At 48.1% G+C, this 23045-nt stretch overlaps 1 protein-coding gene across 1 annotated transcript; it reads right to left on the minus strand.

Moving 5' to 3' along the window:
- Positions 1-1242: 1242 nt before the first annotated feature.
- Positions 1243-21913, minus strand: LOC139056214 (nucleoside hydrolase-like). Its single transcript, XM_070534253.1, has 4 exons — positions 21503-21913; positions 11027-11324; positions 7337-7473; positions 1243-2374 (listed from the first exon to the last, which is right to left on the minus strand). Exons 1-4 carry the CDS (start codon positions 21854-21856, stop codon positions 2024-2026), a joined length of 1140 nt encoding a protein of 379 aa, XP_070390354.1. The 5' UTR covers positions 21857-21913; the 3' UTR covers positions 1243-2023.
- Between the last annotated feature and the right edge of the window lie 1132 nt (positions 21914-23045).

Below are 23045 nucleotides of genomic sequence, written 5' to 3' on the forward strand. Positions count from 1 at the left end.
TGTTCAACTGCGACAGTAATCTGACGTTGCCAGCGAAGGGAAGGCGCTTCGAAAGCTGCGACGTGGCGCGACGTTGCTTCCATGTAATAAGCGAATGCACGCCCGTGTCGCTCAGCTGGCTCACTTCTTGCTTGTTGTTTGCTGCCGTAAGTTGAAATGTCTGATTCCGAGTCGGGGAATTGGAGCGAACGTCGCCCTCGCGCTTCCGCTTGTTAAAACACAGCTGTATACTTCGTCCTTGTATTGCCCCAGCGCGTTTACTATTTGTATATTACTTACAAAACATCACTCATCCTCGGAGCTAAGTGAACACTGGCCCGCATAAAACAAAAAAAATAAGTAATCTTTCGGGAACCGTACGTTCGTTGTTCCCAAAAGGCGAAAGGAGTTAGGTCGTGCCTTATACATGCAACAGATGGCGCTATGAACTGGTCTCAATTAAGAAACCTCAGTCTCCCAAAGTAGCGCCAACCACTTCCCTCCTCCTCCGCTCTACTCCCGCGGCCTCAACAGTGGCGCCGCCTACGCTGGCTCGGCCGTAGGAGACGACGGCTAATGCGCTACCGGAGGAAATCCGCGGAAAATTTAGTTCGAGCCCTGCGAAGCAGTTTTTGAGGCGAGATCTTGCTTCATCAGTCGGTAACTGGCCTTAATGTCGTGTTGGAAATGCGTAAAAATATAGTGAAAAGGACCATTATTTAAGACGTAAAGCGCCCGCACGTTGAGAGTTCGTGTTGCTGAAACACGACGCATGCACACGGTGTACTCAAACACGCGCGTAATTAACCCAGTTTCAGGTTTTGACTGCGTGAGAGTGTGCGTACGTGGTTTCGTAGGCTCATTTACGTACCTGCAGGATACTATTGTTCGACTGGCGCGTGAGAGATTCAAACGGTCTGGGGCCAGCACCGCCTAGCAACAGGGTCGCTTCTGTTCCGCGCCTTTTACAGATGTGTGTAGCTCACGCACGGGTTGTGGCGGCCATGAGCAATGTTTTCACACGTAGACAGTATTGATAATTTAAACAACGTACCAGCACATGAAATCGTTTATTTATTTATTTATTTATTTATTTATTTATTTATTTATTTATTTATTTATTTATTTATCTATTTATTACAGTGGAAGTGGTTGGAATTCGATAGCAAGAACGAACTTTTTGCGACAATTGGACAAATATTGGTTGGTTGATAACAACATTATTTATAGTCCTGCAGAGCTTTCGCCGGCGGGGCCTTAGGTCTTCCACGTCGGGACGTCGAGGTGTTGCTTCGGCGTCGCCTCGCGGGCCTGCTGGACGGCCCAGAGTTGGTCGCCGAGGCTGGGGCTGCGCAAGGCAGCAGCCCACCCCAGCGGAAAGGTTCCGGAGTTAGCACCATGCAGGTTTTTTGTTACAGTCCCAGAGTATGTGAATTAAAGTGGCTATGCCGGGCGTTTGAAGGTATGCCGGGCGTTTAGGTATGCCGTGAGTTTGTGTAGGTTTGCCGGGCGTTTGAAGTGAAATTTGCCGCGTACGTGACGCACAGCTGCAGGTGTGCCCGGTTATTCGCCGCAGCGATTTGTGATACGAAATAACAGGGACCTTTAGCGTGTCCGTTATTCGGGCAAGCGCGGGCGGTTTTCCGGTTTAGCGGGGGCGTCAAGGTGAGCGGCCCGATCGGTGGCGCCAGCTGGTGGCGCAAAGCTCAACCACACAAACACAGAGCTAATTACTGTATTCTGCTTACCTGCTGGGGTAAATTTTCGAGAGTGGCGTAATCGTGCTCACAATTACGCCGCTGCCAAAAATTTGTACGAGTAGCGAAGCAGGATATGGTGAGTTACTGCAGTTTTAGCTATGCGTTTGTCTGGTTGAGCTCTACAACACCAGGCGGCTTCACCGCTCACGTTTACGCCCCGACCATCCGGTAATCCGCCCAAAGCACTCCCGTTTACCGGAATAGCGTACACGCTAAAAGTCTCTAATGCTAGCGGTAAAAGGCGTCAGTTGTTCCAAAAGGTGCAGTTCATTTTTTTATGCATATCACGCTCCGGTTGGGTCGAAAGTGTACTTGAAGTACTTTTCGACAACGCCGACGTCGAAGCTTTCCACGATGGTCACGTTGCGTTTCACCTGCGGCAGGATCTTGGGCTCCCACGCGTGGACGAGTTGGCCTCTGGTGTACGCGCCGCACCTCTCGACGTTCACGCGATGCTGCAGAGTCTGAGCGACGCTCTCGGGAACCGCTGCTGCGAGAACCGCGAGGAAGTCTCCCACGCTGAAGCCGCCCGGACTCTGGCCTCCGCTCAGGCAGCACTGAACAGTGTAAGCCGTGGTGTCCCGCAGAAACTTCTGAATCCGGCCCGACTTGTTCGTGATGCTGTAGTAGGTGTCCTGAGAGCGGGAGAGGCAGAGTATACATTCATAGTGTTAGGTAGGAAGGCCAACAGGAAAGCGTCTGGTTGGGCGTACCCTATACAGGGAAGGACACGGAGGGAAGATATATATAGTAAAGAGAGCGTCTCGTATATTGTGCGTCGGATGAGGATTCCCTGCCATGCGGAAATATTTCGCCGGCTTTCTTCAGAGCCCGGAAAGAAAAGAAAACGCGTTGAAAAGGTACCACCGTGCGAACAACTTTATTGGATGTTTCTGAGAACGCTCTAAAGCATTTCACTTATGACTTATGCCCGAAAACAAATCTCTAATATGTTGCACAACTAATTAAACGCAACTGATTAGATAACTGATCGCGCTTCGAAAAGTAGACTATGCAAATATGACGACTACGAGCAGCATGTCGTTGGTCTAACGTGTACCACTCTATGTTTAAAATGTGGTTCTAGTTACGTTACGGGTACGATGCATATTGTTCCGAGGAGATTACACCAGGCAATAGCGCGCTTTATTCATCAACTAATCTCAAACAAAGCCTTCTGTTTCGCGAATTCACATCGTTCTCTTCATTCTTTGGCTTCCCTTTTTGTCTTCGAAGCTTTATGCTCACAATATACAGGGTGCCCCAGCTATCATGCATTTTGTTTTTAATATATGCAGGCCATTCTGCGCGAAGATAATCGAGTGCACATTGTTCACAGTCAAGTGCAGAAGCCGCCAGTAATACATCTGTCGATTCCATTCAATTTATTATTTAATGCAATTTGCTTTTTTCTTTAATTGCTGCGCTGAATTTGTGGAAATATGAAAGGAACCTAAAACTGGCATATCTTCAGCGAGGTACTTTTTACCCGTTTATGTGGGGGCGTGCTGCTTTTTTGATGCGGGTGGACGGTTGTCCATGTGATATTTTTTTTTTCATTTCTCGCGGTCTTTCTTTATCAGCCCGAAAAAATAAATGGGCAGGAAAGTAACTTGCTGGAAGCATGCCAGCTTTAAGCTTTTTTTTTTTTCAATTCGCTATAACTGGCTGGCATGAACAAAAATAATTACTTGGTTTTCCTCACCCAAAATGGCCCTTCTTTTTTTTTCAGAAGGTGATGTGCGATAGCTGGGACATCGTATATATTGATATGTGTATCTTTTTTGGGTGACCACTTTTCACCATCTAACAAATGCTATCGCTCAGCGTGGGACACGCCCGCATGTATCGGAAGTTTCTCGAATGTTTTCGATGGTTCTATCTACTGTCTGTTGTCACTTAAGCTTCTGTAATCTGATTGCATATCTGCGACTTGTGTAAAACTCTTTGGAAGACACGCTGGCACCAGCGGTTACTCTGGAACGTCCGATGACTAATGTATAAAAGCCGACGTGCTGTATAAAGGCCGGCGACTGATTTTCGACGTCATCGAGGGTTCGTTAAACACCAGTTTCAAAGCATCGCATACATAACTGAAGATTGCGCTCGACCACTACGCCAGAGCCCTTACCGAGTTTCGACGCGAGAACGTGATGCTAGAGCTATTAGGCAAGAAGACGAAATGCTGCACGACTATACATGATCCAGCCGTCGAGAAGCCCGTGGGCATCTGCTATTGTCTTGGTCAAAGCAAAAAAGGAGGGAAGCCTACGTTTCTGCGTCGATTATCGTCGACTGAACAAGGTCACGAAGAAGGACGGATACACCCTCCCATGGAGACATCCCATTGGATCGGCTCTGCATAGCTAAATACTTCTCGTCGATGGATCTCAAGTCTGGCTACTGGCAAATAGAAGTCGACGAGACAGATCGCAAAAAGATCGCCTTCATCACGCCAGACGGCCTCTACGAGTTCAAGGTCGCCTGCAACGTTCCAGCACCTTATGGGCAAGGTGTTAGTACGATTGAAGTGGCAGACCTGTCTTGTTTACTTGGATGATAGATTCGTCTTCGCCAGAAATTTTGACGATCACCTTATGCGGCTTGCGACAGTATATACTAGAGGCAATCAAGTCATCAGGGCTCACTCTGAAGCCCAAAAAGTGCCACTTTGCTTACGATGAACTTCTTTTCCTGGGCGACGTCATCAGCAAGTCTGGAGTCCGCCCCATACCGCAGAAGACAGCTGCCATCGGAAAGTTCCAGCAGCCCATCGACAAGAAGGCATGAATACCTACTACAGGCGCTTTGTCAAGGACTTTTCACGCATCGCTGAGCCGCCGACGCATGTAACTAAATGTGATTTAACTAAATGTAACTAAATGTAGAAAATGGTACAGGCCGACGCTATAAACAACTCAAATGATGCACGCAGTCGTCTCGGTACTTGCGCACTTCGATGAGGATGCCAGTGCAGAAATCCACACTGACGCCAGTAGCCTAGGTCTCGGTGCCGTCCTAGTCCAGACGAAAGACGGACTTGAACGGGTTATATAGCTTACGCTGGCCGGTCGCTTCAAAACAACCTTTTCTTAAAAACTTCTCACCAGCCCGCGTCAACTACCTCCTTGTTGTTCCCCCAGCACTGCGTCCAGAAGTACTGCATGCTCTACCTCCCGATCCGACCGCTGGGCACCTCGGATTCTCCCGGACGCTATCGAGGGCACAGGAAAGATATTACTGGCCGCGCCTGACCACCGACGTCGCCCGTTACGTCAAGACATGTCCAGACTGCCAGAGACGCAAGACACCACCGACAAGGCGAGCGGGATTACTGCAGCCGACCGAATCTCCTTGCCGACCATTTCAGCAGATCGGGATGGATTTGTTGGGACTCTTTCCGACGTCAGCATCCGGAAATAAGTGGATCGTCATGGCGATGGACCTCGCCTGCTCAGCTGAAACGAAAGCTCTGCCGAAAGGTAGCGCAGCCGAAGTGGCGAAATTCTTCGTCGAGAACATCCTGCTGCGACATGGTGCCCCAGAAGTCCTCCTCACCGACACAGGAACGGCCTTTACAGCAGAGCTCACCCAATCCATTCTACAATACAGCCAGACAAACCACAGGAGGACAACTCCCTACCACCCGCAGACTAGTGGTCTTGCGGAGCGCCTGAACAAGACCTCGCCGACATGCTAGCAATGTACGTCGACGTCGAGCACAAGACGTGGGATGCGGTGCTGCCGTACGTGACCTTCGCTTATAACACGGCAGTACAAGAAGCAACCTAAAATGACGCCGTTCAAGCTGGTTTACGGAAGGAAACCGACGACGACTCTCGACGCCATGCGGCCGCACATCACAGAGCATCTCGACGTCGCTGAACATCTCCAGCACGCCGAGAAGCCCGACAGCTCGCCCGCCTGCGCGTCAAGAATCAGCAGAGGACCGATATAGCCGGCGCTACAATCTTCGACGACAGTACGCGGAATGCAGGCCTGGCGACCGTGTTTGGGTTTGAAGCCCGATACGCTGACGAGGACTTAACGAGAAGCTTTTACGCCACTATTTCGGACTCTACAAGGTCACCTGAAGCACTGGCGCACTCGACTGCGATGTCGTGCCGGACGGCATTTCGCTATCACAGCGGTGCCGCTCACGACCTGAAATAGTCCATGTTGTACAACTTACGCCGTTCTACCTGCGCTAACAAAATTTGGTACTTTGCATAGCTGATCTTCGAACTTTCTTTTTGGACTGTTTCGCTGGACTTTGTTGTTTTGTTACTCTTGTTTATTAAGTGTCCGTTTGTTTTTCGCTCTCAAGTTATGTTTGTAGCATCGGGACGATGCTTTATGAGAGGGGGGCATTGACAGGTGTACTTGTTTATGTTTTCAGGGTGACCGCTTTTTGCCAACTAACAAATGTTATCACTCAGCGCAGCACGCGCCCGCATATAACGAGCATGTGACGCCGCCTGCCCCTCCCCACCCCCCGGACATAAATCTTCGTTAGCCCGCCAGGCTCAGTGGCCTGCCAGGCTCGGTCACCGCACTAAATAAACACCGACGAGCAGAGCTGCTCCATAGAGAAAGAAAGTTGTGGCTGCTCGGTGGTCAGTCACCGTTCATCACCACCACGCTGCGGAGCGTCTATCTAAGGGAGAGTACCTCGAGCACCCCCTCCCCCCCTCGTTCCGAACCCGGGCGGATCGTGACGATTATCGATGGTTCTGTCTGTTGTCACCGAAGCTTGTGTAATCTGATTACATATGCGGTGAGAACTGTGTAGAACTTTCTGGAAGATACGCGGGCGCCAGCGATTACTCTGGAACCTTCGATGACTCGTATAAAAGTAAAAAAAAATTATGGGGTTTTACGTGCCAAAACCACTTTCTGATTATGAGGCACGCCGTAGTGGAGGACTCCGGAAATTTCGACCACCTGGGGTTCTTTAACGTGCACCTAAAGCTAAGTACACGGGTGTTTTCGCATTTCGCCCCCATCGAAATGCGGCCGCCGTGGCCGGGATTCGATCCCGCGACCTCGTGCTCAGCAGCCTAACACCATAGCCACTGAGCAACCGCGGCGGGTTCGTATAAAAAAAAAAGTAGACGCGCTTGACCGGCAGGTCACATTTTCACCGATCGCCGACTGTGTTCGCCGCTATCCTTATGCTTTGAGTGTGGCTTGCTTTTGTGGGCGCAGGTTCCCCCAATAAAAAATTAGTCAAGCTATTGACAGTTTGCTGTTGTGTTTCTTGACTGTCACGAACACGTTGTGTGTGTGTGTGTGTGTGTGTGTGTGTGTGTGTGTGTGTGTGTGTGTGTGTGTGTGTGTGTGTGTGTGTGTGTGTGTGTGTGTGTGTGTGTGTGTGTGTGTGTGTGTGTGTGTGTGTGTGTAAAATATGTGTATGCTTTATAGAACAAGATTATGAAAGTTGTTTGTCGGGTTGCAGAAGAGCATACGTGCGTGCACAAGACATGTGCTCAAAGCACCAAGTAGTTGGCGCCGTACTCGTGCACCATCTTTTTTTTTTTCATTTCAATAAATGGTAATAATCAAAAGCACTCCTTGGCAGCCTTCTGAATACTAACCCACGGCACTGTTGCCTGAAGGATTGCTTCCCAAGGAACAATAGTGATGGGACATGTGGCCCTTTGAAGAACAACAAATGCAGCTTCAGGATCCGTGAAAAAGTTGAATTCTGCAGTAGGACTGGCATTGCCTTTTCCTGCAGCAGAGAAAAAAACAGAAGCAAGAATGATATGGGATATTTCACTGTACCCTTGTAGGTATGGCGGCTGATCGCCGTACAGTCGGCAGCAAGAGTTTACGGCATGGGGGGGGGGGCACGACAAATGGGAATTCTTGCCAGTAGTCGAACAGCTGCGCCAATTGCGCCAAACTGCGCCGAGAGCGACTCTGTGCGCCATCCTGCGCCAAAATGGCATTTTAGCGGAAAATTGGGTCAAGCGTGTGCCAAAGCCTACATAACTTCTCCTTCCGTCGATGCTTCGCAGCTAGCAAAACTTAGAACCAACAGCACGCTATTGTCATCGTCACAGAAGGAAGCGGAAATCTGTCCCTACAGTTTGTCACTGTACAGTGAGAAACTATGGGCCTGTCGGAGTCGTCCGGTTCGTCATTCGGACATTTTTTCTCTGTCGGACGTAGGGTGTAGCGCCGCTGTACCGTCATGCTGGCGCTTTGTTTCGCTGTTCATAGAACCTGCGTTATAACGCAGAGTTTGCCGAAGGGGGATATCACATTCTATGATTAAAGTCAAGCTCTATCAATGTTTATGGATAATAGCGGCGGTTATCGAAATGAGCCTCTGCGATCAGAATCTCACGTGGTGCATGCTTAAGAATGGTATTGGCGAATGAGGCAGAACGTGGTTCACGGCGAGAGCCGCCTCTTCGGTGGGTTCTGCCATGTTCGCTGACGGAAAACTCTTGCGTCAAACGTGGGTCGCTGCGCTATTTCGGTGGGATAACGTCTCCGGTGGAAGAGCAAAATCCTTTTTGCGTCTCACGCATGCGCAGTGGCGCCGACGCTATCTGTTTTCTTTTTCTTTTTTTTTTCGACCGCATAACCTTTGTAGCCCCTATTCGACAACTCCCTAATGTGCATGGCATGGCATGAGTATACAGTAAAAGCTCGTTAATTCGAACCGCAAGGGGAAGCCGCTTCAGTTCGAATTAACGAAAGTTCGAACTAACGAAAGTGAAGGAGAGCAACAGTACACTGCGATTTGGAAGCAGTAGGGCATGTCAGAAATTTGGCGTGTCAGAAAGTGATGGCGTGTGCCGCGGGCACACGCCATCTTCATGTCGAAGCTCTGGGTCTGACTGTGCCACACCACCGATGTCCACCGAAACGAACGTTAGCCGAGGCTTAACACCATCACAATGAATCGCGACGGCCGATACCTCCTAAGCTGAAAACAGAGGTGCACAACCGACGAAGACTGCCGAGACAAGACGCTGAACATGTGAAGGTGGAGAAGGCCCTGATTCGTTGGTTCTTGATTGCAAGCGCAGCCGCGACGTACTTGATTCGCTGTGTTTTGGCGCTTGCCGTGTCATCTTCGCACAACATTAACAGCTGTACACGATTTTCAAAGCCTCCGAGATTCGCAACGGGCAAGTCGTGTTCAGTGCAGGCGTGTACTTGACCGTTGTTACGGTGAGCCAAATTCGCCCACAAGCCATGACTGTCGCACTATGCTGCATCCTGGGCTAATGAACACGCGTTTTTTACGCTATGTCTGTGATGCCTTCTCTGCGCCGTATCGACGAACCCGACCGTAACGCCCTTTGTGCGTCGCGGCGCGGGGGAGCGTGACGTCATTTCCTGGACATGCTTGCAAGGTTAGCCTTGCGCAAACCCTTCTACACAACATATCGACTATATCATTTAAGATTTCCTTGACATATGGTAAGCACACGTGCGTTGGTGCCTCCGCCAAAAAATGCCTGCTGCTCCGCCAAATCCTCGTTTTGCCTGCGCCCGCGGACCTGCGCCGAAAGGTGAAATGGCTGTTCCACCACTGCGTTACTCTGTTGAGCTACGAAACTCGTAATTCAATCAGCGCAGGTTACCAGGACTACTGCATATTGAGAACCTAAATTCCAGGCTATGTGTGTATAGCATTTGCGGGAATTCAGCTTTCCTGGCCAATCCCGTGTCCTGTAAACTTTTGCGGCCGACTGCATGTGTTGTCGCATGCACTCCGCAGGGGCCGCTTTCCCCATGGCGCCCTATTTACGGCAATATACCATACACTCGGACCGCAGGTTCCCACTGACCGCGACATTGCAACCACGAGAGTTGCCCATCATGCAGCTTTCGCGGTAGTGCTAGTGAACCGCCGTGAAGTCTCACGATACCAGGCTGCTCGCTTGCTCGCTAACTAACGAACGAGCAAGCTAGTTATCTAACTAACCAAGCCTAACTAACTTATTACTAATTAACTAACAAACTCGCTAGTTGACTCACTCACTCACTCGAGGAGAAGCTTAAAGTGTATGAGTGCCTTACTTGTAGCCATACAACATCAACATTTCTTTTTCTTCGGTTCGCTTAGGCTGAATATCAGTTAGTGCCTTAAAGGCAGAATAGGTGGCAGTGCGCCGACCTTTTCCGAACACAATCTCGATGCTCTGCCAGGTCAAGTAGAGCAGCGACCATTGTGCCATGTTGATAGGAAGTTTTGGCAGGCTATCGACCACCCGTAAATTTGTCCCCTGAGCTTTCTACATTTTTACGCAGCCTCAGTTTCTTGTTATTCGAGTAGAACGTGTGTCTGTGAGAGACATAGAGCGAACAGAGAAAGTGCAGGGAACTTAATCAGGAACAAGTCTCACTTGCAACCTCGCTCTGCAGAGAAGCGGAAAAGTGACACACAGAGATTAGAAAAGGACGAGGAGGGAAAACGGAGATGCTGCGCGCAAAATTCCGTGACGGCACGCGCCACAGCATCTCACAGGCCCGAGTATGCTGAAAAGAGGAAGCGAACTAGGCCTCTAGCTGCCTTTGGCGCATGGGTACTGTTATGTTTGTGCCTTGGGATTTGCCTGACGGGAGGCCGGTGCTGTGGTGTGTCGACCGTGGAGGCAGCATTCATCCGCACATGGTTCCGGCTTCGGGCACGTGACGACTAAGTGCACGGCTTGGGTGTCCTCGCGGCTGCACGGCGTCAACTACGGAAGCGGCCGCCGGCTCACCGACTGCTATTCGGCCCCTCCTCGTGCGGGCAGCAATGCACCCCCTCCCTCCTTTGTGCGGCGGCGCCCAGGGGCAACCCTTTTAGCGACCACCAAAGGACTATGTTTCAACACCTTGCCTTGCAGAGTGGTCCCTTTGTCGTATGCCGGGCCATTGAACTTGCCCAGCGCGCCATACCGACCGACCGCCAGATTGGCCTGACGGCGCAGCGCGGTGCCCGGAGGCGCCGGCCACTGAAAGCGGCGTTATGACCACGGAGGCTGCCCGGACCCTCTCTGTCCCGAAACTGTTCGTCCTTAGGGACTGTCTGGGGAATCTGGGGACGGGAAGTGTTATTTAAGCAGCTTGCAGCTGCTCTGTTGGTCTCTCCTGTTAACCACGCCAACTTGTACATACTGTATAAAGAATTCTTCGCCGAGAAAGCTCTCCTCGTCTCTGACTCTGCGTGAAGTGGGGTCCAGACCTCCTGCCGGCCACGCATAGCTCGGCACACGCAACAGTACGTTGTCGCATGCTGACGGGTGCGAAGACGAAAGGTGCATGCGGTCACTCACCATAAAGGGTTCCACCCAAGATGTATACGTGGCGGATGCCCGCAGAAATTTCGGGTGCCACGAGCAGCGCGATGGCCAAGTTTGTCAAAGGGGCCATCAGGACGAGAGTTAGTTGTCCTGGGTTATATTTCACCGCTTGGATCATTTTGATGTATCCGGGAATGTGGGGATCAGCAGCTGGGTTTCTCGACATCGGATACTTAGCGCTGACGCCTCCGAAGTTGTCGGGGCCGAAGTACGTCTTCTCCGTGCGCCCATGGCCATCGATCGGTCGGTCGGCACCTTTGTAAACTGGCACCTGCGAGAAAACGTTGCCAATAGCGCCGCACCTGTTACAGAGGAAGCTTTAGCTCGGGTGCTCCTATCTAAATGCATCTAAAAGGAGAACTCGTTTTTCTCGGCTACCACTGCACCAAGCCTGACGAGGTTTGTTTAATTTAAAAGAAAAACCTGAAACCTGGCGACTGCTGGTTGCGAATTTTTTTTGTTTAGGTCGTCAATTTTTTACTATAAATTGGCAAAAACCGCAAATTTTCAGAAGCGGAAACTATCGAGTTTACAACTCCGTATTTCAGTAATGAAAAGCGATACGACAATTCTGCGAATTGCATATCATAGTACATCTAAAGCGGACAAAATTGATATGTCACACATGAATCTCAGTATATTTAGTAATGTATAAATACAGCTTTTTCAAAACCCTTGCACACTACGTAACAAATTCACGAAATATATAAATTGACGTACAGAAGTCATTCGCTTTGAATGATCTAACGGATACCGCTTACAGAACCGCAATATCTGTTTTTGACGCTTAGCTATGCCCCGCAGGGGCGTCTGCGTGAGCAGGCGTTTGGTGTGTTGCGACACCACGGACCCGAGCACACGAGGGTTGGACCCTCCCGCGTGTAGCCGTGCGCGGCTTAGCCGTGTCCGGGGAAAAGGGGATCCTGGGGGTTGAGCCAATGCCGGGTGTTTGGACCTTTACGGCCCCTCGGCGGCGGCAACACACCCCTTTGGCCTCGGCTTCACGTAGACGGCACCCCCGGACTGACCCACCCGGGGGAAATCGGTAGTTGCCTTTTCCTGTCCTCCTCTCCATCCTGCGTCTTTTTCTCTTCCTTTCAATCTTTCCTGTCTTCTCGTCTCTTCTATTTACTTCCAACTTTCCTGGCAGCGAGGGTTAACCTTGTGTGGGTGGCCAACCTTGGGTACTCCAGATTGGGTTATAGTGGCACCGTACAACTGGCGAGGGCTTGTCTTACTCGTAAGACTTGCTCCGTCCCCATGTTGGGCTCGGTGGTGGGCGGTTGGCGCTGCTGCCGAACTCAAGACTTCTATATGGCTTCTAGCAAACCACTTTCCCTTGATCGCCCTCTAAAAAGAGGGCGCACCGATGCAACGTTTCAATTCTTTTTGAAGAACAATCAAGAACACTTCCCTAAATACCAAGTAATCCACAGCGAAGGCAACAAGAGCGTGCGTAAATTCTCCCCCTTCTTGGTGGCGAAATGCCTCGCAAATACTATAGGATCTGGCTACAAAGCTACAAAGATGTCGAATGGAGACCTGCTCCTTGAATTGAAGGATAAAACACAACATGATAAAATTAATGACTTGAAATGCATTGGCGATGTAGCAGTCACTGTGTCGGCACATCGAACCATGAACACGAGCCGTGGAGTAATCTCTGAAGACGATTTCTTAGACCTTAGTAACGATGAGCTGCTTGAAGGTTTCCAGGACCAAAACGTGATCAAAGTAGAAAGAATCCAAATCCGGAGGAACAATGAACAACTTCCAACAAAGCACATAGTATTAACCTTTGGTACCAGTCTACTGCCTAGCACATTGGATGCAGGCTATATCAAAGTACGTGTTAGGCCGTACATCCCAAATCCTCGACGGTGCTTTAAGTGCCAGAGGTATGGGCATGGATCCCAGACGTGCCGAGGAAGGCAGACCTGCGCAAAATGCAGCTCGAACGATCACCCATCAGACACTTGCGACTCATCTCCACATTGCGTGAACTGTGATGGAAGCCATCCAGCCTACTCTAGAACATGCCCTAAATGGAAGAAAGAGAAAGAAATCATTGCATTGAAGGTCAAAGAAAATATAACATTTCACGAAGCAAGAAAACGTCTGTCGTACTTGAATCACACGAGCTTTTCCGAGGTGGCGCGACGGGGGGCAGCGTCACAAATCCCTCGGGAGTCTACCGCGGTCACTGACAGTGGCCCGGTAATCACTCCGCCTGCTCCCCTGGTGGCAGCAGCAGAGGCTGCTCCATCAACATCGAAGGTGGGCCTGCAGACTTCGGTTCCGCAGGCTCCAAAGCTAAACCGAACTCCACGGCCTGGGACGCGAGTTTCAGCGCCTAATTCACGATCCTCCAGCGCCTCCGAGAAGGTTATGAAGGTCGATCAGAAATCCTTGGCGTCATCGACGCCGAAAGATCAGCGCTCCCAAGAGCGCGCTAAAAGAGATAAAATACCTATAACTGCACAAAGAAAGGGACCGGTAACCTAAACGGTTACCGCTCTTGTATACATATCCATCTATCTTTACCACGTGTTCTTGAACACAGTCAACAAAAATCTTCCTCAAAATGGCTACACAAATAATTCAGTGGAATGCCAGGGGCCTCTTTCGCAATCTAGATGATGTCAAAGATCTACTAGAGGAATACCAGCCACGACTGTTCTGTGTTCAAGAAACACATTTAAAGTCTACACACCAGAACTTTTTAAAACGGTACATAATTTTCCGCAAAGATAGAAATAATGGCAATTCTTCTTCAGGTGGTGTGGCAATCATAGCCCAAAAGTCAGTAGCATGCCAGCATGTATCACTCCAGAGTTCATTTGAAGCAGTGGCTGTTCGGGCTATATTGTTCAATCATCTTATAACGATTTGCTCCCTATATATATCGCCTGATGAGCGGTTAGACATTGCAGAATTTGAAAAGCTGATTGACCAGCTTCCTGAACCCTATATAGTAATTGGAGATTTTAATGCTCACAGCCCATTTTGGGGTGATTCAAGATGTGATGCGAGAGGACGGGCAATAGAGAACTTCCTTCTTTCTTCTGGAGCCTGTCTCTTTAACAAGACAGAGCCAACTTTCTACAGTCCTACACACAACACGTATTCATGTATAGATTTAGCCATAGGGTCAGCATCACTTCTCCCACACCTGGTATGGAGAGTTATCACTAATCCATATGGGAGCGATCATTTCCCGACACTCCTAGAAACAACAAACTGGCACGATGGACCAGCTTACCCCCCAAAATGGAGACTTCATTCAGCAGACTGGTCAAAATTTAGAAACATAAGTAAACTGTGCCTAGAAGAAGTGGACCATCTAGGTGTAGAAGAACTGGCTAGCTACATCACTGAACACATCCTCTGTTCCGCTCGAAACTGCATACCTCAATCCTGCACAGATAGAGTAAATGCAAAACCGTGGTGGAACAAGGACTGCGAAACTGCAAAGAAACGTCAGAACAAAGCATGGAGTAAACTTTCACGCTACCCAACCACAGAAAATCTAATAGAATTTAAGCGCTGCAAAGCAAATGGACGCCGTATCCGCCGAATATCCAAAAGAGAAAGCTGGACGTGCTACATATCCTCAATAAACTCATACACGGATGTTAGCAAAGTATATACCAGAGTACGCAAACTGAAAGGACAACGTCCAAATCCTTTTCCTCTCGTCACTGGTTCTGGTGATTCAGTAGAAGATCAAGCAAACACTCTTGGCGAGCACTTTCAGAGAGTATCAAGTTCAGAAAATTATTCCGAAAATTTCTTAAACCATAAAAGAATAGCTGAAAATATTCCTCTGCGTCCAAAAAAGTCATCAGAAGGGTACAATAGACCATTAACGTTCCATGAACTCAAGCTTGCCCTAGGCTCTTGTGGTAGCTCGGCTCCAGGTTCTGACGCAATAACTTATGAAATAATCAACAATCTGCCTTATGAGACCCTAAACTGCCTTTTAGGCCTTTACAATAAGATATTTGCTACTGGTCATATACCTTCATCTTGGAAAGAAGCAATAGTTCTACCAATACTCAAACATGGCAAAGACCCTTCCTTAGTTAACAGTTACAGACCAATTGCACTCACTAGCTGCTTACTCAAAGTATTTGAAAAGATGATTAACCGACGCCTTGTCTTCTTTTTGGAATATAATGGTATACTGGACCCTCGCCAATCTGGCTTCCGAAGAGCGAGGTCTACTACCGATAATCTAGTTCTCCTTGAATCATATATACGTGATGCATTTGTACATGGCCAATACTGTCTATCTATATTCTTTGATCTTGAGAAGGCATATGATACTGCCTGGCGATACGGTATTCTGCAAGACCTGTCTTCCTATGGAATTTGTGGTAGTATGCTAAATATTTTGCAAAATTACTTATCTGAAAGAAAGTTCCACGTTAGAATTGGCAATGTACTATCGCGAACTTTTATTCAAGAAAACGGTGTACCACAGGGAGGAGTGCTAAGCTGCACACTTTTTATAATCAAAATGAACTCTCTCCGCTCTGTTATACCATCAATGGTGTCTTACTCTGTCTATGTGGACGACATCCAAATCAGCTTTAAATCTTGCAACCTGTCCATATGTGAACGCCAGATACAGCTGAGTGTTAACCGGCTCACGAAATGGGCAGACGAAAACGGGTTTACATTCCATGCAGAAAAGACTTCCTGTGTGCTGTTTTCCAGACGTAGAGGGGTATCTCCTGACCCTTGCATTACGATGCATGGGGAGAAACCTGGTAAATAGAAAAGAACAAAAATTTCTTGGTATAATATTCGATAGTAAGCTAACCTTCACGCAGCATATAAAACAGTTGAAGCTGAAATGTCTTAAAACCATGAACCTTTTAAAGATTTTATCCCATCAGTCGTGGGGAACAGATAGGTATTGCCTCCTATCTCTTTTTAAAAGCATTGTGTTGTCACGCATAGACTACGGATGTATTGTTTACCAGTCTGCTTCAAACACAACACTTAAGCAACTCGACCCTGTCTATCACTTAGGTATCCGCCTAGCTCTTGGTGCTTTTAGGACGAGCCCCGCCCAAAGTCTATACGCAGAATCGGATCAGTGGCCGCTGCATTATCAACGTACATATCTGGGAGTCACCTATGCAATAAGAATCATGTCACTAAAACACCACACATGCAAAGCACTCATAAATGATCAATCCACAAACCAGTTGTACTTAAACAGGCCTTCACACGCTCCACCGTTCCCGTTGGCAGTAATATCTGTTGCGGAAGAACTCGGAGTACTTTTCACAGATCTACAGGAAAGCGACAATGCTGAACCTATTCCACCCTGGGAACAATGTACAGTTACCTGTGACTTGTCCTTTAGAGAACTGAACAAAAAGAGTTGTCCAAGTGCCCTCATCCAGCAACATTTCTTGGCCCTTGAAGACAAGTATAGATCAACGGCATTTTTCACTGATGCTTCGAAGTCGGCAACTTCAGTATCATGTGCAGCCCATGGCCCAAACTTCTCCAACGCTAAAACCTTACATAACCATAGCAGCATTTTTACAGCCGAAGCGTACGGTATCCTGATCACTGTTGAATACATAGTGCAGCACAAGATACAAAAGTCCATAATATACACAGATTCCTTAGGTGTTGTCACAGCCCTGTCCTGTGGCAAAACAAGCCGAAACCCTGTAATAAACATGCTCATTAAACACATTCACCTAGCATATAAACAAAACCTAGCTCTTGTTGTATGCTGGGTGCCAGGACACTCTGGGATTGCAGGCAATGAAATGGCAGACAAGAATGCTGGACAAGCGGCTCATCGGGATATTATTGATGTAAGCTGGGTACCTGGTGTAGATATGAAACCTGCTGTACGAAAGGTGCTTCATGACCATTGGCAAGCTGAGTGGGACAAGCAAGTGGAAAATAAGCTGCACCTGCTTAAACCGCGATTAAGCAAACTTTTCCGACTGAAGCTTGATAGGCACACGGAAGTCACCCTAGCACGACTCAGAATAGGACACACTTATGGCACACACAAACACCTATTGACTGCAACTGACCCCCCGACGTGCACACGCTGCGGTGAGATCTTAACCGTCCTACATATCCTCATTCAATGTCCCGAACTTCACCGAGAGCGATTAGCTCATTTTAAGGAACTCTACACACACCATATACCACCCCATCCCTCGATGTTCTTATCAGAAGATGCACTTTTTAACTTTAAAAGAGTGCTCAATTATCTTGCTCAAGCTAACTTTCTAGATATCATCTCATTCCATGCTAACCATCAGACTGTGCCTCACAGGTGAAGTACAGTCTGATGCACATAAGTATGTCCGAGCTCTTGCACTTCTTGCGTAGGCAAGAATTGTACAGCAAGGGACTCGGGCAATCCGCAACAATTTACCATGTGTCCCTATAACCTATAATTTTAGAATTCATCCACCAGTATTTATAGATTTCTCTTACATGTAGGCCTCTATACAGCCTCCATTTTAAGTCACAGCACCAAACCCACAATTTTACTAAACAACAACATATGTCCTGGCGCTCTTTGGCCTTAGATGCCCTTGCGCCATTAAACTCCAATCATCATCATCATCACGCTTAGCTATGAAATTGTAAACTTCGTGCTTCTATTTTTTTTGTCAGACTCTCGAATATTTGAAGAACAATATTGAGGCCCTAAATCGAAGTTCCGCTTCAAACAGTCGCCAGAGTTTAACTTTCTCTCTCAAGTGCAACAAATTTCTTTAAAGTCGGTCCAGGGGCTATCTCAGAAAAACGTTCTTGCGTTTCACATGTATTTGAATAGGCCACAGCGGAGCCGGGCCGGAGCTAAAGCTTCCTCTGAATTTCTGTTCGTTTATAAAGTTATATATATATATAAATATATATATAAATATATATATATATATATATATATATATATATATATATATATATATATATATATATATATATATATATATAATACAGGCAAGGAAGGGAGGTTAATTAACCACACGCGTATCCGGTTTTCTACCCTGCCCTGGTGGAAGGGGGTATGGGGATGAAGGGAGAGATTAGAGAGAGAGAGAGTAGATAGAGATTCAGCATATGCCTGTGACGACTCAGGGTTCACTCAACGGTCCGTGGCCTTTGCGTGTGGGCTGTTAACAGCATTTTGAACGAAATTCTTGCCATACATCCCAGATTATTTTATAACGCGTTTGCAGTTTGTTCCTTAGCTGTCTTCCTTTCTATAGACTCCAAAGCGAGATGCTAGAACAGTTTAGGCTAGTTAAGCATGTGATATTGAAACTACAGTAGGTTTAGCCCTAAAACCGTGCGGCGACGATGAGATACAAAAAAGCTCTCCTAGTTCAAAAGTCTACTTGTTTCAAAAGTCAGTGCATAGATAACAACGGCGAGTGATCATGACGGCGCTCGCATGTGTAAAGCCACAGCTGTTTCCATAAAACCAGAGCTGCATGTAGCGTAGCATATATACCGTGTCTACCTGTCTTTCGTTTCTTTTTTGTCCTCCCGGTGTCTCCCGTTTTACCGCTAAAAGCATAGGACTTAGCAAGCGCAAAGCGACCTGAACCAAGAATGCACTACTTCTTTCAATTTGGCACTCAAACTGAAGCACCGCTGATGTCAGCTGTCAGCGCAATACGTCATTAATTTGTGCTTTCGCGTATCTTTTGTCCTTTTTGTTATGCCAAGACTTTCTAAAACTTGTGAGTTGGAGTCGTCGCATATTTTCGGACGCCATGTACTCCTTCTTTTATCAATAAACACTCCATGGACGTCCAACAGGCGCTTTCGAAATTCCTGTCACAATGGGAGATGGTGCGGCGATGCCAACGGTGGCATCGATCACCCGTCGTCCATTTTGGTTTTCACCTTGACCTGTAAATGAAGAGTTCACGGTAACACGGGCCTATTTGTTATGCTGGAAGTGTAATGGAAGCCTACTGTAATGTTGCGCATTATTTCCAGCATAAACAATGCCTTTCAGCTGCAGAAATGGAGAGAAAGCTTTGGCAAAGTAACACTTCTGCATAGCATTCTTTTAAGCTCGAAAATAACTAATGCCCAATACGAATGGTTTCCAGGCTTTATGTGTATGTTGGTGGTGCTATCGCCAGTCTTTCATTGACTAATTGATCGATAAGTCTAGAGCAACATCAGCGCTATGAGCGATACCACAGTGGAACGCTCCGGATTTGGACCCCCAGGGTTCCTTTGACCACCAGGATAACGTGTGCCTAAACCTCAGTACAGTGGTATCAAACAAATCCTCAGAGAAGAGTAAAACATTCAGGGAGCCTGCGCCGGAGCTTGGAGCGACGACTTGGGTCACCTGCGGTTGGATGCCTCATCGAGGACGAAATCGACCCCGGGTGAACCAGTCGGCTCCCCGGGAGAGAGAATTTCGGCAACGATTGGGCGCTACAGTATGAACGAGAGCTTTAGAGAAAGAAAAAGACAGCTGTAGCTCATCTCCACTGCTCGTTTCAAGCGCTGTTCAAGTTCGTCGAAAATTTCTCATATACCTAGGCGGGTTCCTGGTCGCCTGCGTGCGTAATATTCCGGAAACAGGTCGTTGGAACCATCTAGAAATAATGCTATATTACGCTACCTACCGCGATGAGCAAAACCCGACCATCGCCGCGGATAAATCACGGGAATATTTAGGCATTTAAGACTGAACATAGGAGAGTGTGGGTGTTGGCCAGTTGGTTATTCGTGATCTTGGGAAGTTACCGCAGGCAAAACGCAAAACGCAAAACGCAGGCAAAACGAACGCCAAGTCTGTATAGATCACACACACGCGTGCCTTCACAAAGGATTTCACCAGAGATGTCACCGTCCCCTTTTCTTAACTTTAATTCCCTTTTATTCCTGTTTTGTTACGACCTTCGCGCGGCGACGGCGATGTCAGTAATTTGTTTCTTTTAACACCACCAATCATTTATTATTATTATTATTATTATTATTATTATTATTATTATTATTATTATTATTGTTGTTGTTGTTGTTGTTGTTGTTGTTGTTGTTGTCACATATATAAATTAGTTATTCTTATTTTACGCTTAGAAGAACCACAGCTCGCTTCTCTGCGGGAAAATAAGCTTTCAAGGTGGCCTGTCGAGGACGGTTTTCTTTCTGATCATATTTTTTTTCAGTTGTTTCTTATGGCTTATATAAAGGCACCAATCATCTACACTTACACTGTTATAACGATTAAATCTCTTAACTTTACAAATTACGCATTTTTGTACAGACTCAAGGCATTACACTTATCGCGGGACAGACAGATTTTCCCGGGGTAATCGCGAAATAATAATAATAATAATAATAATAATCATCACCCTGGTTACGCCCACTGCAGGGCAAAGGCCTCTCCCATACTTCTCCAACTACCCCGGTCATGTACTAATTGTGGCCATTTTGTCCCTGCAAATTTCTTAATCTCATCCGCCCACCTAACTTTCTGCCGTCCCCTGCTACGCTTCCCTTCCCTTGGAATCCAGTCCGTAACCCTTAATCCAGTCCGTAACCCGCGAAATAATGCTCACCCATTAATAAGCATGCTACGGCAGGGAGCGTAGCACAAGTGGGGCCCCTCATCTGTCCGCCATGTCAACCAACGCCTCAAAGGGAGCTGAAAACAGCCGAGCCACCCTGCCAATTCGGAAGTGACGGCAACGTGTCGTCATAGCTGCGGTGGAAATCCCAGTCTACTCGGCGGATCAACGGACATCGCTCCGTGGCGGAGCGGGTGATTCAAATCGGCCAGTGGAAAACGCCACATCATTTTCGCGTGACGTACTAGCGCACGGCACACTGGACGATTCGAGCGGTTTCGCCCAACCAACCAATCAGCGCGCACTGAGAGCGATATACCACCGAAAGTGATCCCCCGAGATAAATTGGAGGACGCTTAAGCTTCGCCTTCAAGAGTGGAACGCGACAGCGTTCCCGTCGACCCGCCAAGGGGTGTAAGACAATGGGCTACGGCACAGCGACTACGCGCCCCGCATCGGACGCGGTGAGCGTCGAGCAACGCAGCGTTCGGCGCGGCAACGAAAGGTGCGCCTGAGCAAGCGACGCACGCCTGAGCCTTAGAAACAGCTCGTTTCTAAGGCAACACCGCATTCACTAGAGGCGCTTTTGTACCGCTTTGAAGCATCGAACTCGTGGCTGAGTGGTAGTGTCTCCGTCTCACACTCCGGAGACCCTGGTTCGATTCCCACCCAGTCCATCTTGCAAGTTGTTTTTCATTCATGATATGCCTGCTGGGATTTATCGCTCATGGCCAACGCCGCCGACACCGACGCCGCCGACACCGGCTTTTCTGCTACACGAGCTCCTTAACGCTATCTCGTTAATACACGTCCCCAGGTTCGTTGCCCCTCCGACTCGTTGCGCGCTACTCACGTCCCTTCGGTCGAGGACGTTCAGCGTCCTAAGCGTATTGTTGTAGCCGGTTTGCAGGTCGGCGTTTCCGGCGACCACGGTGATGGCTTCGAGGCGCACGTTCTCGTGGAGTCTCGCCGCCAGCGTGATCGCAAGGGCGTCGTCTACGCCGGGGTCCACGTCGAGCAGAAGCCTCAGGTAGGGGTCCCCATCATTTCGTCCGGACGAGAGGACGGCGCCAGCGTTTCCCGCCAGGAAAAGTGCGGCGCACGCGAGGCGTATACTCGTCCACATGAGTACGAGCGCTGCGTTACCCGCCAGCCAGGTTTCGGATGAGCTACAGAAGTCACGGCGTCGCGTTTTGCTGCTAGGCATAATGCAGCGATACACTTGCGATTCCGGATGTTGGAAGGAATCGTACAGCGACAGAGCGAGGGGGACGTGCTCATCGTCAGGTGGGAGCCGGGAGGTATACCGTATGCATTCGCACATTGCTCGCCCTAGCATAGCGAATGCACTCCGCATATTGGCCATCGAAAAAAAAAACAATATTTGCTCAAGTATTTGTTGCCACCTCGAAATTTGCTCCAGTAGAACTCATATGCCTGCTCCGACGTCAGTGTTGACACCGACTAGGCAATGTATGTCGGTCCAGAGTCACTTTATTTGTCCGTTTAGTGGCTTAGCTGTAGTGTCGGCAAATGAAGGGCCTTTGTAGTGCCTGTATAAGGTGCACGTGCTGTTATTACAAAGGTAAGTGCTCTTTGGAAGTAATATCTTGCTTGAACTTTCAGTGTTGGGCCCGAGAACCCCTATTTAAGATCACGTCATATCTCTCTCTTTTTTGTTTTCTATTTACCGCCTACAACGTACTATGGGAAATTTTTCTTCTAGTTAATAATGCACCCCGCCAACTCCGCATCAATTTTCCACGAAACAGAAATGCGACCCTTAGACGGACAGATACGGTATACTCCGTGAAAGCATCGTGTCGTCGCCAATTACTCGGTACTGCAAAAACAGGGGCACAAAAGCCGGTGTACTGCTCACTGGGACAACGAATAATGAGAAGAAAAAGAATACATAATATTTTGACCGATCAAGGACTTAATATAGCATTAACAATAGTAGGGATTAACATTGATTAATGTAACTTCGAACCTGCTATGCAGACGTAGGACATTTTGCTTAAATGCAGGCTTCGTATCCGGAATACACTGCAAATAGAGGCTGGGCCCGAAAACATCTCTCGTTCTTTTTTTTCTTTTTGTTTTTTTCTTTCTGCAGTATAGCACGCCGACCTAGCTTCATTTATTCTGCATCCGTTTATGTGTGGTATATCGAAGTCAGGGCTGCACGTGCCTTGGATGTCATTTCTCCATTTGTTTTTTCGGGCTTTATGTTCATCACTGAAGAGCATACCCCTCTCCCCCCCCCCCCCCCCCCCCGCCTTGCAGAAGATGTTACCCCAACAATGCCCGAACACCATTCTACGTGAAAGAAAAATTAAAGGAACTGCTTCAGGTTTATTTCTGGTCGTGGAGAGTACATTCGTGCACACATA

This window comes from Dermacentor albipictus, chromosome 2, assembly GCF_038994185.2.
Source record: "Dermacentor albipictus isolate Rhodes 1998 colony chromosome 2, USDA_Dalb.pri_finalv2, whole genome shotgun sequence".
Classification (NCBI taxonomy): Eukaryota; Metazoa; Arthropoda; class Arachnida; order Ixodida; family Ixodidae; genus Dermacentor; species Dermacentor albipictus.

Bases quoted from the DNA above. Each gene is read 5' to 3' on its own strand.
- LOC139056214 (XM_070534253.1), bottom strand. From the start codon at position 21,856: ATGCCTAGCAGCAAAACGCGACGCCGTGACTTCTGTAGCTCATCCGAA. The intron at 7,474-11,026 runs GTGAGTGACCGC...TCTCTGCTGCAG, and splicing joins CTTGGGTGGAACCCTTTATG to GAAAAGGCAATGCCAGTCCT. The intron at 2,375-7,336 runs GTTAGTATTCAG...TCCCGCTCTCAG, and splicing joins TTCAGGCAACAGTGCCGTGG to GACACCTACTACAGCATCAC.